General features: G+C 40.3%; 1 protein-coding gene across 4 annotated transcripts in view; it reads right to left on the reverse strand.

Annotated features, from left to right (window-relative positions):
- kcnip4a (potassium voltage-gated channel interacting protein 4a) overlaps positions 1 to 17,981 on the reverse strand; it is a 130,529-nt gene that overhangs the window by 7,417 nt on the left and 105,131 nt on the right. For all 4 annotated transcript variants that reach the window (XM_063470086.1, XM_063470088.1, XM_063470089.1 and 1 more), the window contains one exon: positions 3,834 to 3,958. In XM_063470086.1, coding sequence (XP_063326156.1) covers positions 3,834 to 3,958 — 125 coding nt within the window. The remainder of the gene's footprint in view (positions 1 to 3,833; positions 3,959 to 17,981) is intronic.

The following is a 17,981-nucleotide window of genomic DNA, read 5'->3' on the forward strand; positions in this document are numbered from 1 at the left end:
ATTGAAGCAGTGTGGGATCACACTGACGGGGAACAGAACAACAGGCAGAAACATCCAAAGAAGAGCTTTGAATGTCCTTCAAGAAGCCTGGAGAACTATTCCTGAAGACTGCCTAAAGAAATTACAAGAAACTTCCTCAGAGAGTTCAGGCCATTTTGACGAATAAAGGTGGTCACACCAAATAACGCTCATCAGGGTTGTTGTCTGTTTTTGCCTTATATGCTTTTTTTTCTAGGTATGTTTGCACACATTTCAGTAAATTGTTATTATTTTATTATTATTTAATTTCCCATTTTCATACTAAAAAAGAAGTAAGGGTTGGATCAAGATTATAATGTAACGCTGTGTATTTTTTATCTGTAGTTTCTTAAGGAATGTAGAAATTCTGTCCCTGCAGGGACTTCACGCATATCCACCATAAAGACAAAATGCACTGCAGCATCTTTGTATTTGACAGTATTTCTCTGTTGTTTACAAGAGCAGCTGTTAATTAGTGCTTTGTTTATCTTCTACAACCGTGCAGACAACAAGCTCTCAACAGTCAACCTCTTGTTGTAGTTGTGCAAGTAAATGCTCTGTAAATAAATATAGTAAGCAGGGGGATTTTTTTAATAGGACTTATACTTCACTTGTAGAGTATGTGCATGGCTGCACCTGTGTGTGTCTGTGCATCACACGCACAGGCGCAGGCCTGTCTGCATTAATAACATCTGCTCTGAAATGGGGCCATAATATTCAAACAGCAGCTTCTTCTTCTATTCTCTCTACTGCAAATCATCCTAAAAAGCTGCAGGAAAATAAAGCTCAGTAAAAGCTGTTGGAGCGAGTCTCACTCTCGTGGCAGAATTCAACTGATTGTATTTCAGCGTTTCTTTGTAGCCTGATGATGACATTGGTGAGCGAGGCTATTTTTCAGTTGGGAATGGAGCCTGTGCGTCATCTTATTACCACATGCAATGCAGCGCCCCTGCAATTCAATTTCAAGTTCAGAGAAATAGTTACACTTTGACTTTAGGTCCCATCAAGGAAAACTTTGATCTTGCTGAGCTAAAAGTCAAGAACTCATTTATTTTATATTATATACATATATAACATTAAGCCAGAGTTCATTCTATTTTCATAAAGTATGCATCTGTGTCCCAACAACAGATGAACATATCACCAAATTAAAGATATAACAAATATCTAAATGTTTACATTTACATACATATCAATAAAATTAATTAGCTTATTTTTCCTGCTAGCACTCAATACATAAATATTTGCTCATGCACTTCTAGATCAAGACTTCAAGAAAAAGAAAAAAGCAACTAGCAAAACACGGGTTACATGTTCCAGGATGATCACCAACGTAGTCACTGTTTCCCTTTGTCCTCGTTTTTTTTTGTTTTGATTTTGCACATTGTTCAATGCCATTCTCATTAGACGGACTGAGAGATCAGAAAGTTTATTTGTATTCATTTGATATGCTTGTAAAATTAGCTCATCCATGATAATAAAATCACACATGCAATTCAATCAAATGCAAAACTGGCCAGGCATGAAATTCCTTTTGGAGACCCGTGAAGCGAGGCGGCAATAAGCAGTGCGGGGAATGAAATATACCTACGAACAGAGGCATCGTGACTGATGGAATCGAAAGTATGAGATCTTAATCTAATGCCCAAGTCAGTGCCCTGGACTGTGAACTGTGAAAGCTCAGAAGATTCAGTCAGACGTGAGGACAATATTGTGTTATTTTCTATAGTCTGAGGTCAAGGTTTTTTTTTAAATAATAAATTCTCTCAAACCTTTAAGGTGACCCCTTGCTCAAATTCTGCCTCGAGATCAAGGCCCAGGACCAGAGGTTTCATTTGGTAGACGAGACCTGCTCGACAAAGCGCTATATCTAAAACAAAGCACCACTTGTGCTACAAGTGAATAACTTGTAAAGTCTCTTGTCAAGACAGATGACCTCATCCTGCCACCTGCATTGGAGAAGTTTGATTTGCTTCAAAACCCTGGATACCAAGGACAAAGGGCCAAACTTCTCATCATGGGAATCATGCCAGCTTCTATTAGTCTGGCTCGCCTTAAAAGCTTTCCTTCATTCTGCCAATGTCACTGGGATAGGGCAAGACAAGATGAGCTGTTTGACCCCAGAAGTTAAAAAATGAGCCACACTCTAGATTTAGTGATGGACAAAAGCTATTTAATAGCTGTAATTTAAGCATCATTACTCTTTCTCTTTGTCCAGTTTGGGGTCCTAGTTCAACCACATCTAACTCCACAGTAGACAGGAGCAACTAAGTAAACGGAGATGATGACCTTCTATTCCAATACATAAATGAATAAATAGACTAAAAACATTATAACCATGCTAGTGGCTCAGTGAGGCTGTATTGGGGCTCTTTGATGTACAGAGGTAAATGCTAACATGCCAACATTTTACTATTCTAAATAGCAAACAAGCTAAACACAGTGAGGATCATGTGAATTTCATTTTTTGTTTTTTATCAAAAATCAAAGAATTTGAATTTAAAATTCAAGTTTAGATTTTAAAAAGGCAGATGGAGAATTAGGAAATGATACTGCGCGTTGTGGAAGGCCGGGCAGATCCCCATGTACTAAGAAGAAGTAAATAAAATAAAAAGGGCGAAGGGGATAAATGATCTCCATTTATATAGTGCTCAATCACAATCACAAGAGTTGCCTTTAGGTACTTTCTAGTGTAAGTTAAAGACCCTGCAATAACAGAAAGAAGATAACAGATAATCCCTTTCAAGCAAGCACTTGGTGACTGTGGGAAGGAATAACTCCCTTTTAACAGGAAGTGACCTGTTTGGAAAGCCATCAGCTAGTTTGATCATTTCTGGGCTAAGACTTCTTGTTGAATTGTTGTCAGAATGGTTTCATGACTGCAGTTTAGCAGTTGCAATCTTTGTTTTGCTGTCCACACTGTCTGCTTACCTCCATCCAACCAAGACCTGCTTAAAGGTGGCATTATATGGTACTCAGATTATGAGCTGACAAAAAACTAAAACCAGAACACTTCCAGTACCAAATGGAAATTATGTCCCTTGCTAACAAATTCTGCATATATTCCTGTTAAATCATCCACAGGGGCAAATTAATATGCATGCCTTTTTCATGGTGCTCAAGGAAAGCTGAAGGGGCCACCTGAGTTATTTGGATTCATCACTTCATCCCTTCCAGTGGCAAAATAGAGAATGTCTTTAAACGCAAGCAATACTGTCGCTGTGAGGCAGCGTGAAGCACAAATTAAAGCCCTGATCGGAACACTTCTTACCTCTTACACCATCTCCAGTGGAAATGGACTAATGGGAAAGATTAGCAGGGACTTGGCTAGAGCACAGTGCAGGCAACGGGAAACTGAAGCCTCACGGGAACACCATCACAGGACTCTCACTATCCTCTTTCATTGCCAGATAATCTGGGTTGGGTTAATTCTGGGTCATCTTATTATGCCTCACACCAGAGATGACAAAGAAGTAAGGTGTGTGTGTGTGTGTGTGTGTGTGTGTGTGTGTGTGTGTGGGGGGGGGGGGGGGGGGGGTTGAGGCATGACCTCATTATCTCTGACACAGTGAACCATGTACAGAAGTTTACATTTTCTGTGGTAAGCACTATTGGACAGTTTAACATTTAATGCAGGTGGAGCTGCTTGAGGAGACTTGGGTGGAAACATCCTTGCTCACTACAGCAGGTTGTAAAAGAATACATGAAATAAAATCAAAAGGAAAACAATGTTTTTGATGTGAAGGAAAGGAGATGTCCAAGAGAGAACAAAGCATTCCAAGGTGTACATTATGTATGGTGGCCTCATCACTTACATTCTTGAAGCCGCGGTAAAGAATCTGTAGCTCCTTTCGTGAGAACCGCGTCTGGGCTTCGAGTTGCTCCAGGCCTTCTGGGCGATGGCGGACTGCCGATAGTTCCAGCTCATCTTCGACGCTGTCTGGAGAGGAGAAAGAACAAGGTCAGACATGAAACGAGTCCTTGCAAATTTGTATTTTTGACACTAGAATATTAGCTATCTTGCTACATTTTCAGCAAATACATAATCAAATAAAACAAAAACAAAAAACAACAAAAAGCTCCACTCACAATGCCAGAACTCAACATTTTACTACAAAATGTTATTGGCTCATGGGAAAATCCATTCAAGCGGATCAGTTCTGAAGTCCTTTCTTTGCCTCACACGCCACATTCCTTTATCGGGCCCTTCACAAAACCAAACAAAAAATCTGAATGCTCTTTTCTTCTCTACAACAAACATGACAGCAGAGGTAATTAGAGTTTTTTTGAGACCCCAGAACACAACAAGCCCTCGTGGCAGAGAGCCTCTTCATGAAAGAGGGTAGCCGAACCTTGTGAAATGTTTTAATGGGCCTTTAATGATAGCAGATGCTGTCTGGGCACTGTCACCGACTGCACTGTCCTCACAGCACAGCGTTTGACTTGTGCAGGGTCTCTCATATACCTGAAGTGTGACACACTAAGTGCCTCATTAGCTCGAAGAGGCTTATTACGGCCCACAGTCAAAAGGCCAAATCTTTAAACGGACCATAATTAACCTGTTGCTATGGAACAAATGCTCCACATCCGTTGGGGGATGTCATCTGATATAAAGGAAATAAAAATGGCTATTTGATCTCATTCTCATCATCATATTAGTCCAGAAACTATAGCATTGCAGCGGTGTAATTAACAAATTTTTGTTTATCTGACCTGTTTAGCATCACATATTCTTTTCTGCGTCACCGTGTAATTACGACGAAACTAATCTTCAGCATGCGAGTGTTTTGTTTCAGTGAAAGATGACAGTTTTGACTGTGCACAGCAGAAAATCATTTTTATTCCCTTCAGAAAAGGCAAAAACAAAACGTTCACCAGACGAAAGGAAAAGATTTCACGTTGCAGCTAAAATGCAGCTCCGTCAATCATGTGTGACTAAAGCCTGTACTGGCTGAGAAAAGACACAGAAACAAAAGAACATCTTAGACAACAGCAACAAAATCATCAGAGAGACAGAGACAGAGTGAAGGGAGAGAGAGGGAGAGAAAGCCTTGGAAGAGCCACTTGCTTTGATTAGTGGAGGATGGCTTTTTGGCCGTGGAGCATGGAAAGAGCCTCATGAGTCGAGCTCTCACCCCGCGCTTGTGGACAATCTGAGGGTAACCTGGGAAATACAGCATTAGGTCTTGTGGGTTACCCAGGCAACCAAGAGCCTCAGAACGCTGTAGGACGCTGGACATGCAAGAGGTGAGGGTCTAAGTTTGGACATGAAGCTAGCTGTCTTCAGGACAACAACACAGTGTTTTTGCTCTGCAGCAAGCAGCCTCAAAAGGAGCTCGGCTTGTGTCATTTTGGCTGTTACTAATTAGCTTTTAACACAATGCATAGCACACTGATGAGTAGTTTTTAGCTATTCAAAATGCTCAGTATAGGTCAAAAAAAGAAAGATGGATGAAAAGAAAGGAATTTTTCAACATTGTTCTGCTCATTCTGAGGAGAAGTTGTCATGGCAATATCTCCCTTCAAATGGGAAACTCATCCCCAACAACAGGTTGAACCATTTGCACCAAGGACGAAAAACTTATTTTACATCATGTGCCACCTACAACCCACTTAATTTTCAGATTAGAAGGCCCAGCAACACTCTCCTTCCTGTTACTGTGAGGACTTTAACTGCACTTTTATACCAAGAGCTCTTAATATAAGGAAAGTATGACAAAAAATATGTCAGACGTTTGCTTTGCTTTAGCTGTTTTTGTTTGTTTTTACTGTGGATATGTTGTAAAAACCTTAAATTTCTACAGTAGACAGTAGAAAAAAGGACATTTTCTTGCATTTATCTGTTTATCTATTACTTAATTACTTTGGTGCATTATGAATGACCATGGAGGAGGTCTTTATCAGTAAGAAAAGCTGTAAAATTTATGAAAACGTAGTTAAAAGTCCAGCATTTATGCAAACCTTCAAATTTCCCAAAGTCTTTACCAGGCCGATTTGGTCCCTAGGCCTAATGTTTGACACCCCTGAGCTACACTACACTTCTCTTAATCCAGCCGAGAAACATCTTAGTCTGAACCAACTGGCAGATCAACAGACATTTTTATTTACTAGCACTGCTGAAGTTATCTCTGAATTTACTTCATGGACAGTGCTCCTAACAGATAAAAACAAGACCAACGAGGAACTTCTTCTTCTGTTTAGCTGAAACAGTACAAAGCTACTCCCAAGACCATCTACGAACTGTCTTTGGATTCTGTGCTTTGTCTACTCAGCTAGTCCTTGGCTTTTAAACAGATGTGCTCTTATATCTAGATTTAGTTGAAAAGTAAAACAGAAAGAGTTGTCCTTTAGGCTGAGGTTTATTGCAAAGAGTGTTCAGGCCCTTTAAATTTACCCACTGAGCAATTTTATGTTGATTAGAGAAAGGCCTAAAAGATCTGTCAAAACCTGTAATTCCTACTTGTGCCAACAGTGTTTAGTTCCGTCACCTTGAAATTGCCAGTTTTGGGGTTTGCAGAGGTGGTGAAGAGGAATGGTGTCTTTTTAACCTTTTTAACCAAATTTATACTTAAAGTAGCATCTTTGTAATGACCTGAGAAGATGGCTTTTCACTTTCCAAGAGAACAGATCTTAACAGTGTTTAGGTGTCTGTGAAAGTTGCTTTCAATGCCATTTTGGTGTATTTTCTGCAGTTTTGATGCGGGTTGGTGAAGCTATGAACTACAGGTACAGGACTGCAGAAGTTTGAGATAGGACTAGTTCGCTTGGTTACATAATTAATCAATCTCCAAGCACATTGTTCTCCATCAGTGTAAAAGACGGGCTCTGAATGTGATATACAGGCTTATGACCTCGGGTCACGATGTAAGTTAATATCTCATCGGGTGTCATCTCTTCTCGCACATAATCAAGCTGGTTTCTTGACAAATGTGATGTCTCCTCTTTAATTTAACAAAGTGGTGCATTCAAGGTAGGAATTGATGACCCCGCTACACACCAAAAAAGAAATCTTGTGTTGTATGCAAAACCAACGCGTGAATATGAAAGCCATTAAGTAATAAGTCCACAGTGTTGCCAAAAAACTCCACGAGCCCATTTGCCCTCGCTCTCCAGGCTATTGTGAAAACTTTAGTTCAAGGTTTGACGGCAGCAGTGGGTGTTAAGACGAGTGCTGTGAACCATTTGTCAATTGTGCACCAAGCACAAGGCAGCGCTCGCAGGAGAAAATAGTAATAGAGATGTAGCTCATGGCATGTTTATAACTAACTAGTTAAGATGGCTGATGAGAGTTGCAAGAGGTCTCTATAAACCTGGGCTATAAAGGGATGTAGTAGTAACAATTACATCATTGTACAGAGGGAGTGGAAATAGTGTCATAAATCTGCAGCCTAGACCGTCATGAAGTGTAGAAGCAAACTGGCGGTAGAGGAAAGAGAGAAATGATCCTTGAAAAGGTTGTTGAATTAATGATAATTAATGTTAATATTATTCTTTTGGATCATCTACTGTTTGGATCAGATGTTGCAGACTTACACTAACGATGTATCATACTTGCTTTATTTGTATGAATTCATGTATAAGCAAAAGTGGCTGAATTGGAGGAGGAAGAAGCTCAACCAAGCTTAGCCTTAAGCGTGAATTTTTACTCCTAATTTTGCCAAATACTTATTCCCAGGAGCTGGAAAGAAGCCCTGGCAGAGTCAATATTTAATGTGTCTCTGCCTTTTCAGCCTCACGGTGTATAAAGCATAAACAGTGCACACTGTGTTAATGGACCACAGGCAAACCGCAGAGCAGATGGTTAAAAGCTCTTAGGTCTGGCCTCATAATGACCAACATTATTGTGCACAACAAACTTGTTTGCTGTGAACAATCTCTTTCTGTTGAAGGCCGCTTCATATTGCCTCCTCTGATAACACAATAACTTTGAGATTTAGAGGATGAAGCTCTCATCTGTTCTCGTTACCTCGGTGACACACACACCTTCCTACCTGAGTGGAGAGGAGACGTCTGAGTGCCCCCTCACTGAGGTTGAACTAGACAGATGTTGCTTTTGTTATCAAGATATATTGGTCTTGACAGCAAGCTGGCTTCATCTGGAGGCATTACTGTGCTCCAGAGAGGCACCTTTTTCTACCTTGGAGCTCAAGGACATCATAGAGAGATGCCTTTAGTAGATTCTTTAGCAGCTGAACCGACTTTAGGAGGCAGCGCAAACATTACAACGAATCTCAACTGTACTGAAGCGATAGGATGACTTAGCAAGAAGGCAATAAAAGCTGATCTCTAAAGTGGAACGGAGTAGAGCTTGAGTGACAGAGTGCTTAATCAGGCAAGAAAAGAGCAAACAGTCACGGCTGTCTGATTAACAGTTGCCCTTTTATTTTATTGACAAAAAGGATTCGACGCTCGACTGTGTGTGATTCTGTGAAGAACAGCTCAAGCTGTGTCCTCCTGCCCCTTTGATAAAGGTCAAAGGTCGCACCTTTGCCGGTATTGCACCGCTTGTGTCCAGTTCATTAAAGGCAATAAAACCGCTGTTGTTGTCCTGAAGAATTAAGTATATCATGCAAGTCTAAACATTTACTTCACTGGTTTAGTTAATACGTGCCAACTCATACCGTCATGCCATACTTTTGCCTTCCTTGAAAGAAAAAAAATGACCTTAGCAGCTTCTTGAGTGACAGCAGCTATAATAGTAGGCTCTGGCTGACTGTACAGCTCGCCAACAACGTAATTCACAGCCACCTCTGAGCAGCAAAGCTTCCTTCACTATTTTGGCCTGCAGCGATACAAGAGAATGAGACTGATGTCTCAGCAAAATGTAATTACCACAGACCATAGTGTAACACGCTTTGCAGACTATGGCCATAAAATGGTCTACCACACAGTATCTTCTTTGTCAATGCCCTGCAAAAACACTTAAATCCTGAAGAACGAATGTGAGGATATTTCCCTCCCTCCCAGTTTGGACTGATCAATCACAGCCCCGCTGCTACAGTCCCTTAATGTTTATTACATCAGGACTCATTTATTCCAGAGCTATAAGGTCAAGCTGGAGGATAAAACTTTACTAAATCAATCGGGTCTATAAACCAGAAGAGAGGGACTAACAAATATTTGACACACACACAACTGCTTACTATCAATAACTCTTGGGTCAGTGCTGTTGAGCTTTCTGCTTCTTTGTTGTGGTAAGAGGGGGTACGTACAGTCTGAAGCTGCACACAGGCAAATGATGGCCTCGGGGAACACATGGTACAGATGAATTTAATACAGTAAGTGCAAAAGCCCTTACTCGGTGTGGGGTTCAAATTAAAATGATTAAATTGGTCTTTAGTGGGGGAAGTCTACATTTAATCTGTGTGAAATTGTCCAAGATCGTTTTTAATTTCAGCCACTGATAGGCTACATCAAAGCCTGGATTTTGCTTCCTCTCCATCTGTCATTTACTTATTTGTTACAAGCTGCTTTTTATACGGTGACAGTCAAACACTGAGTGAACCAGCAACGTGTCATTTTTAAAGACCTTCTATTGTGTGTGTGTGTGTGTGTATATCTAAGATGAGGTCTTATATACTTTAGCTCCAGCTGCTTTAGCACAGTGGCGCCAAGAAGGCAGAGCTCACAAAAATAGGCCATGACTCCAAGGGAGCACAACTTATCTTCTAACACCAACAGTTAGATAGGGTTTTACAGGCATTAGAAATGACGATGTGCACTTGCACTGCTTCAGTAGGTGGTCTGAAGATGACCGTGACTGGACTGGAGAGTTTTGGTTACAAATGATGGCCAACTTAGAACAAAAAAAGACTGCATTTAGGCACAGAAAGTGAAAATCCAGGTGTGGACATTGAATAAAACCTAAATAACGGAGCTTCACATTTAAAATGTAGCCTCTTATGTTTTTAGAGCTAGACAATAGCAGGTTTTGGTTACTCACACAGATGCGCTAAAGCTAAATGCTAACGTCAGTTAGCTAACATGCGCACAATGGCATTGCTATGTTCAGAAATATTTTAGGTTTAAGTATCATTTAAGTATCATGTTTTTACCTGCAGCCAAATTCAGGGATGCAGCCCTTGAATTTGGACAATTAGTTTGCCATATTAGCAACCTAAAATGTTGCTATTCAGCATTATACCCATGCTGCTGCTAGCTTAGGCTAACATTAAGCATGTAAATTGAAAAAGGGGGAAAGCTACATACAGAAACCCAAGGCTGATCATGACAAAATCTCAAATTCTTTAATACATCAATGTTTACACATCCTTAAATTTATATTCATGAAAAGGATTGTTTTTCTGCCCTATTTTTGAGCCACGCTATACAAGAACTGGTTCTACATTGCTGATGCCATATAAACGGACGGACAGAAAGAGCTGTTGATTCTGATTTTGAAAGCTGGTGATTTTCATTTATTTCAAAGTCAGTGCTGGGAAATGAGACCGATGGTGTGATGACTGACCACAGTCCTTAAATTTTAAAAGAAAGTAATAACTCCCCCTCTACTTCACCATTTGGTTTTGGACTATAAAATCATTGTCCCGAAACATATTTTACACACTGTGGCAGAAAAGTACAGAGCTCCCTCAAAGGTTTTTTTTAATCCCTAGGGAAAGTTTTCTGTAGTGGAAACGTGACTTTAGATGCATGTGCAGCACATCCTTAACCTCATGAGACCTGAGCTCTTTTTTGGGATGCACGAGATGCAACAGGTCTGAGACACGGGGTCTCAGAGGTTAAAATAAATTAATAGAAGGACCGAAACTTCATTTAAAGTAGCTACAAAAGATACCGCAAATACACCACATGTAGGGCTGGATCAAAAATTAATCATTAAGTGGTGTTTTTAGTATCAGTTTCCATAACAGCCTCATGTCATCATGCTAAATCTATAATAAACAGATGTAAAAAAAAACCAAAAAAAAAAAACCCTTCTTATCAGATTGGCTTCAGTGCAGAACACTTCACTTTAACAGAAATAAATAAAGAGATTTTTAAATAAACTCTTATGAGTTATTGCAGCTTTTCTGAGGCAATTAAATAACAAAGATCATAACAGAGACAGTAAATAAGTGATGTAAATAGCTCTTTTCAAAGCGTCACTTGCTATCAAAACCTGCCTGAATAAATCTGATTTCCTCACATTCACCACAGTAACCACTGAGACTGGTCATCGATAAGCTCCAGATGACACTTATTACACTAACACACTTGAACCAAACTCAAATCTGATCTTATCTTAACCCATGCTAACTCCTAATATAGCAGGTTCTGAATCCTGGCAATGCAACACAGGAAACCGAGGGTATCAAGTTAATCACAAGGCTGTGCTGTTTCCTCTGTCGGCCTTTTAGGGTCAAAATATGCTAACATAACAGCAAGGTATGGATGACTGCAATGGTTGTCAAACGCACTACTGACTCAGATATTAAATAGTTCATATCCAAGAGAAAATAAAATGAGTGAATTTTAAGTTTGTTGGCTTCCAGCATGATTTGATTCGATCATTTTTTTAGGCACAATATGATCAGCAGTGATTTTCTGGGATCCTCCAAGTCACCTGTGTGAGTGATTGTATGTGGAGGACACCAGTGCTGCTGTCGCTTCTATCTGCATCCTGATGTGTATCTGGTCGAGAATCAAACTGGTTTAAAAGAAGTAATTAATCGCTCTGCACAAAATTGGATTGTTTTACTAAGCTAGAGATTTAGTGAGGCATTGGTTCACTGAAGTGCCAGTGATTCCAACGATATTGGATAGTCTGTCAACAAAAATATATTGCCTTTTCAACAACTTCTGCTTTATAGGTTTTCTGGGGTTTATAAAAAAATAATAAGCTCTTTACAAAGACAACAAATGACAACATGCCAGACATAATTTATTAAGAGATGGATGGTATTGGATATTTTGAAGTGTTTACTGTCCTCAAGCCAGGTTTTAAAGTCAGTGGTTCCCCAGGTGTTAATCTCTTAACACCTTAATCTGTCTCCTGGTGGCCTCGAGACAGATCAAAGTCGGAGTAGAGTCCGAGCGGCGCTACCTCTTATCAGCCAAGTTTTACACTACAACAAAACACACAGCAATTTCATGGCATCTGCAGGGTCAGTGCCAGCTTAATTTGACTGGATCTTAGATGCAGCACAGCTATTTGCTTTTCCTTAAACATGCTTCATATCATCGAATGAACCAAACAGAGGCCAAATGACAAGAGGCTGTAAAAAAGGATTGTTTGATTGGATGGTATTTAAGTCGATGCTAGTGACTGGTAATTGCCATGCTGGTTTGTCAATACCTCGATTTTCAATTTAAATTCTCTCATCTTTCTAAAGGTCACCTTGGTATTAGTAATAGTCTGTATATGGAACATTTACAGAAGGTCATACAGTCAATTGATGAAATTCAGAGGCAAAGCCTTTTCGGTCATATAAATCTAATCTACTCAGCCAGAGCCAGGGGCTAGGATGCTTCTTTTAAGCTCAGTGTTATTTGGCTGTAACACTACCAGTGTTTAAGTCCCAAGGCTGCATGCTGTTTTTGGGGGACAAATGTGGCAGACACTTGGCAGCTAGCAATTAACTGAAATTACACCCAGAGACAAGGGACGAGGGCAGCAGATGAGCAGTGTCTGGCAGCCTGTGCTTGCATGATTGGCACGAGTCCTAAAAAAAGGCCAATGTGATGTGAAACTGACCTGAAGTTACATCAACTCTGATGTCACAAGCTGTCTCCCAGCAGAATACTGAATTGCGCTAAGTGTTGTGTGGCTATGTTGATTTATTGCTCAAGATATGCTTCTGTCAACACTAAAACATCTGTTTCCAGATGATACCTCTGGCACAGATGCTAAATATAATGAGCATGCATTAGTGTAATGCTTGCATTACAGTATGTTAACATGTCGAGCGCAGCCAGATTATACAGATAAGGGGAAACAGTTTCCTGTTTTCAAGCTACAAGCAGAACACACAGTAAATGGGAGCCGTGCTTATATGGTGCTTTTGTGCTTTAGCTGAACACTCAGAGCACATTGTGCTACAAGCATCATTCACCCATTCACACAGTCATACAGCAATTTATTCTGTGCTTTTTGGCACTTTCCCTAACATTCACGTGCACACTCACACTCCAGTTGATGCACTGGGGGCAACTTGAGTTTCAGTACATTGTCCAAAGATGCAACAAGCAGACTAGAAGATGTAGGGGTTAAACCACCAACCTTCCAATTGATACACAACCTGCTTTACCTCGTGACCCGCAGCCACCCAATGAAGCAGAACCTCAGAAATCTGGCATCCAACTTAGGTAAAGGCAGGTGGGGGTGATGTCACTGCATCAAGACAGTTGACCATGCTACAGTAGTAAAGTTGGAAGCACAAGGAAAAACTGGATTTCTTTTGCTTCTAACAAGGTCGATTCATTGATCCATCACTAGTAATTCAGCCCGGTCACAGCAGATGGCCGCCCCTCCCTGAGCCTGGTTTTGCCAGAGTTTCTTCCTGTTAAAAGGGAGTTTTTCCTTCCCACTGTCACCAAAGTGCTTGCTCATAGGGGTCATATGATTGCTGGGGTTTTCGCTGTATGTACTATTGTAGGGTCTACCTTACAATATAAAGCACCTTGAGGCGACTGTTGTTGTGATTAGGCGCTTTATAAATAAAATTGAATTGAATTCAATGCATAGTTGCAACCCATTCATGGACAGTGCCTGATCCTCCAAGAATTGCTTATTTACCAAGTTATAAATACATAAAGTAATAGTACAGATTGAATGTTTTACTACTCTTTACATGCACTGCCATCATCTTGGATTGTAAAGTTGAAGATTGCAGGACATGTCCAGCTTTCCAAGCCAGGAATTCAATTTGGGGGGGGGTAACTTAGAAGTTAACAAATGGAACGTAGCATAATGGCTAGTTTATGGTGACTGCATTCATTGTGTCCCATACCAACTGGGACATCGTAGCCCTGTCGCTTGAGGCGTGCAGGACTCCCTGCAGTCTTTTCCTAAATGGTAGGTGTTGCCACTCAAAATAAAGTTCTGCATTAGCGATGATGTGGGAGTAGAGGGATTCAGAAAGTCTTAGCTTTTCAGGCTGTTGCAACGTTTCCTTCTGTATAATCTGGGAATCTCTGAGCTCCTGTTCTTAAATATCACTGACATGGTGGTAAAGGCTGACATGATCTCATGACAAGACAAAACGACACTAAAGAATGGAACACACCAGTAACTGTGAAGTCAATTTCGGTGCGTGCTGGAGGGCATTCAAATGTGGTATCTACTCAGATGAAAGTGACACCATCTATATTCAACACGGAACACAGCTGTTTGGGGAAATACATACTGAACTGTAGAAATATGCCAAGTAATAAAACTTAATAGCAAAGAGGTTGAAAGCAGAGCAAAAGCACCAATGAATCCATCATCTCCAGATCCGCCAGCAGACAGGCTTTGTCTCTACCTGAAGCACTCTGAACACCAGAGCTGCCAGCAGTGGACATCTGCTGATTACAATACATTTTTTTTCATGTGTAAGATCTGCAGATGCAAGTCAGTGAGAGAAAAGTAATTGAAACACAGTCCCTTTAGTGCATTGAGAAGCCCTCATGCTATAGCAGATAAATCAGAGGGGCAAAGAGGGAGGTGGATACAGATCTGCCATTTGTTTCCATTTGGCGGCCACAAATACAAATAAGCTCTGAGACCAGAGTCAGCCAAAGCGATATGTCATATCTGTTATTTAATAAAACAGTTTCTTATGGCAGGCAGGAAAAATGGCAGTGTAATCGCTGTAGTAATAGGAAGGAGTTGGAGGGCAAGGTCAGTCGAGCAAATTTCTTAGACCACATGGAGCGGTACAAACTCTTTTTGCTGAGATATGAATTTATTTATCCAGAGACATATTAAAAATTCTGCGTCATGCTGCCAGTAATGAAAAGAACATCCAAACGAGCCAATCCAAGGAGACTGGGAACGGATCCGTGTGAACAGAAGCCTTGACTATTCCCTTTACAGCAGGTTAGCTATTACAAGACAGAAGGCAAAATATCTCCAATTACAGTGGCTCTTTACTGGCACCAGGAACACATTATCCAATGCTTTCCACCATTAGTACAATTTACTACAGCTTCTATGTTGCCTAATGCAATAATAGTAGTTTTAATTAGTTTAAACAAGCGGATACCGAAGACATGTAGGAACTAATTTTTCATGCTGAGTATGGCCAGCACCATAAAAAGCTGTCCTTTCCTGTTCTGACCTGAGTGTGAGTGACTGCACTGACTGGTGGTCTGGGAACCAGATGCCAAGGTTCTTTATGAGCGAGAGCGGACTCTCACGCCGGCCATAATGACACACCATCACCATTTATTGGAATCTGGGGGAAAGAGCAGTCTATGTTTTTAATTGCAATCATTTGTCATGTGGAAGTGCTTCAATAATAGTCTGTCTCTAAGAAACCGATGCTACAGCAGTGGAAGAAAAGGAACTTTGCCCTTTCTTCTCCAATCATTTTAAAGATTATAAGATGGGACAAGGGAGGAAAAGGGAGGTTTATCATACTTCAGCTCCAAAGATTAGAGCTTTCACGCCAAGAAAAAAGGATACCCGGAGAGGAGATGGTCTTTATGACTAACTTCAGAGTGAGTCATCCTTATTCCAGCTGCTGACACTGACGCTACCAGTCACTCAGAAAAGCGCATCAATGGATTTTACCCCAGACAATGTTTACAGTGTAATTCACATCAACAGTCTGAGATGCCAAAACAAACTTTTGAACTCACATCCAATTTTCTCCATAGACTGCAGCTCAGCCAAAAGACGTGATGTGATCACTTGAAGGGGAACAAAATGGCCCCAATAGTTGATTAACGTTTTACTTACTTCCTCCATTATTTCTCTGACAGTGAGGCTTTTACTCTGCCACCACTATTGTGATGAAAAGGAAGTAGCCAGCTGGGATGATTTATGGTCTGCAACACCAGCCAATAAGCTCCAAATGAGCTAAGTGATTTTTTTTCTTCCTTTTTATTCAAATATAGAAAAGTATTATTTCATGTGCTCGGACTACATTAACATTTTCCTGTAGCTTTACAGCTGATGATGTATATTTCATCAGACTCAGTGCAAATTCAGACTTGTCCTTGCTCAGCAAATGGTTTCAATATAACAGAGGAATCTCTCGTGATATGAGATTGGTTTGCAAGAGGTACAATTCAGCACTTTATATTTCCCAGTGTCCCAGTTCTTTTTACAATAGTGCACACCACTAAATTCTTCCAAAAAGGCCTGCTGTTCAGTTAGTCGAGGAGTTAAACTTCTGTAGGTTTGGTTAGACGGTAAAAAACAAATACAAGAAACATCAGTTGCTCCCGAACATGCAGACCCCCTCCCCCAGCTTCCACCCCCAAACAACAAAAAAATAAATCCTCAGTGAAATTAATGGGGACTATAAACCCCACGGAATTCACAATCAACCATAACAAGAAACAAGAAACATGCATTATGAATAAGAACTGATGTCCTTGGTTTAATTATGGACAATACTATTGCTGGAATCATGTGGCAGCATGATTATTCATTTTGCAGACTAATTAAAGCCAGAAACACGCTGAATGAGCACGCTTGTTGTGCAGCCTTGATTAAAAAAAAAGGGGAAAGCACGTGCAACTTCAAAGGTCTAGAGATGGTTGAAAGAAGCAAGGCTCAAGCTTAAATTAACCCCCAAAAATGCAACACCAAATCCTTAAAAACCTCACAGTGTATTCACAAGACAATATGCTTTGGAGGTTGTGTCCTACATCGCTGCGCTGTATGTACAGGTCATTTAATTAAGTGCATCTTTAAGTATATATTGTGCCTCCTGCTCACTCGTCCGTGGGGAGCTTTTTCATGCTGCCATCACCTATCTCGCAGCACATACATCCTTGCCTCAGAAGCATGCAGCTTACTTTTATCACCACTTATTACCAGTGATGTTTTCATCAACATTGATTGCTTGTGTGATACTTGCCCTTGCTTTGCTGATTGTTCCACTAAGATCCACTGCCAGGCCTTTCTTGCCTCAAAAGACACCAGGAGGACCCGTAACGCAGCACAGGTGGTTGCTCTAAAGCATAGAAAATAGCTAAAGGAAAATTAGACCATTTGACTGTTGTGCTTTAAATTTACTGCTGAGTGGATGAGAGATTAAAGTGCTACAAAACGCTTTACCTTTGACTGGAATTGTTTCCAATCTTTTAAAAGTTTGCCTGCTGGAGTAATTATTAGATTTATTTCCACAATGGACACAGCCAACTGAATTTACTGAAAAGACTGTAAATGCCATCATAACAAAAAGGATGCTAAACACTTCTGCTGACTCAACTTTGATGATGGATATGTGACTTAAAGAAAACAATGCCATAATAAAGATGCACTAAACCATCTACGATGTCCGAAAAACAACGCGTTTGAATGAAAAATGAACACAATGCACTTAAGAAAATGAAGAACAGCTTTTTGGTATTTTACAGTGATAAAAATCCCTCACAGGCTGTATGCCTTAAACAATATCATAAGTATGTGTACAGAGAATAAAGCCATAAAGACTGACACAGTTAGCTTGTCATTCTCCTACTGTATGGCCAGCTTTATGCCGAGATGATGTGATTATCAATGACAGGCATGTCAGAACAGCTTGATCATAAATAAATACCACCAAACAGCAACAGAAAGGTCATTCATAATTTTATATGATAAAAATTCACCAGCTGTGGGTTCCAAAGATTTTTACGCAGCAGGCTTTAGACATAACATCTCTCTGCTTATTAACATTAGCTGAGCACAATCATAACACTTAGACAGCAAAGCTTGGTTGATCCTTAACACCCAATCAAAGAAATCTGAAACAAAAACGGTGCCACAATGAGCTCATTAAGCTCTGACTATGTTTATGCTATCAGCATGTTCATCTTTTTAA

The sequence above is a fragment of the Pelmatolapia mariae genome, linkage group LG3_W (assembly GCF_036321145.2).
Source record: "Pelmatolapia mariae isolate MD_Pm_ZW linkage group LG3_W, Pm_UMD_F_2, whole genome shotgun sequence".
NCBI lineage: Eukaryota > Metazoa > Chordata > Actinopteri > Cichliformes > Cichlidae > Pelmatolapia > Pelmatolapia mariae.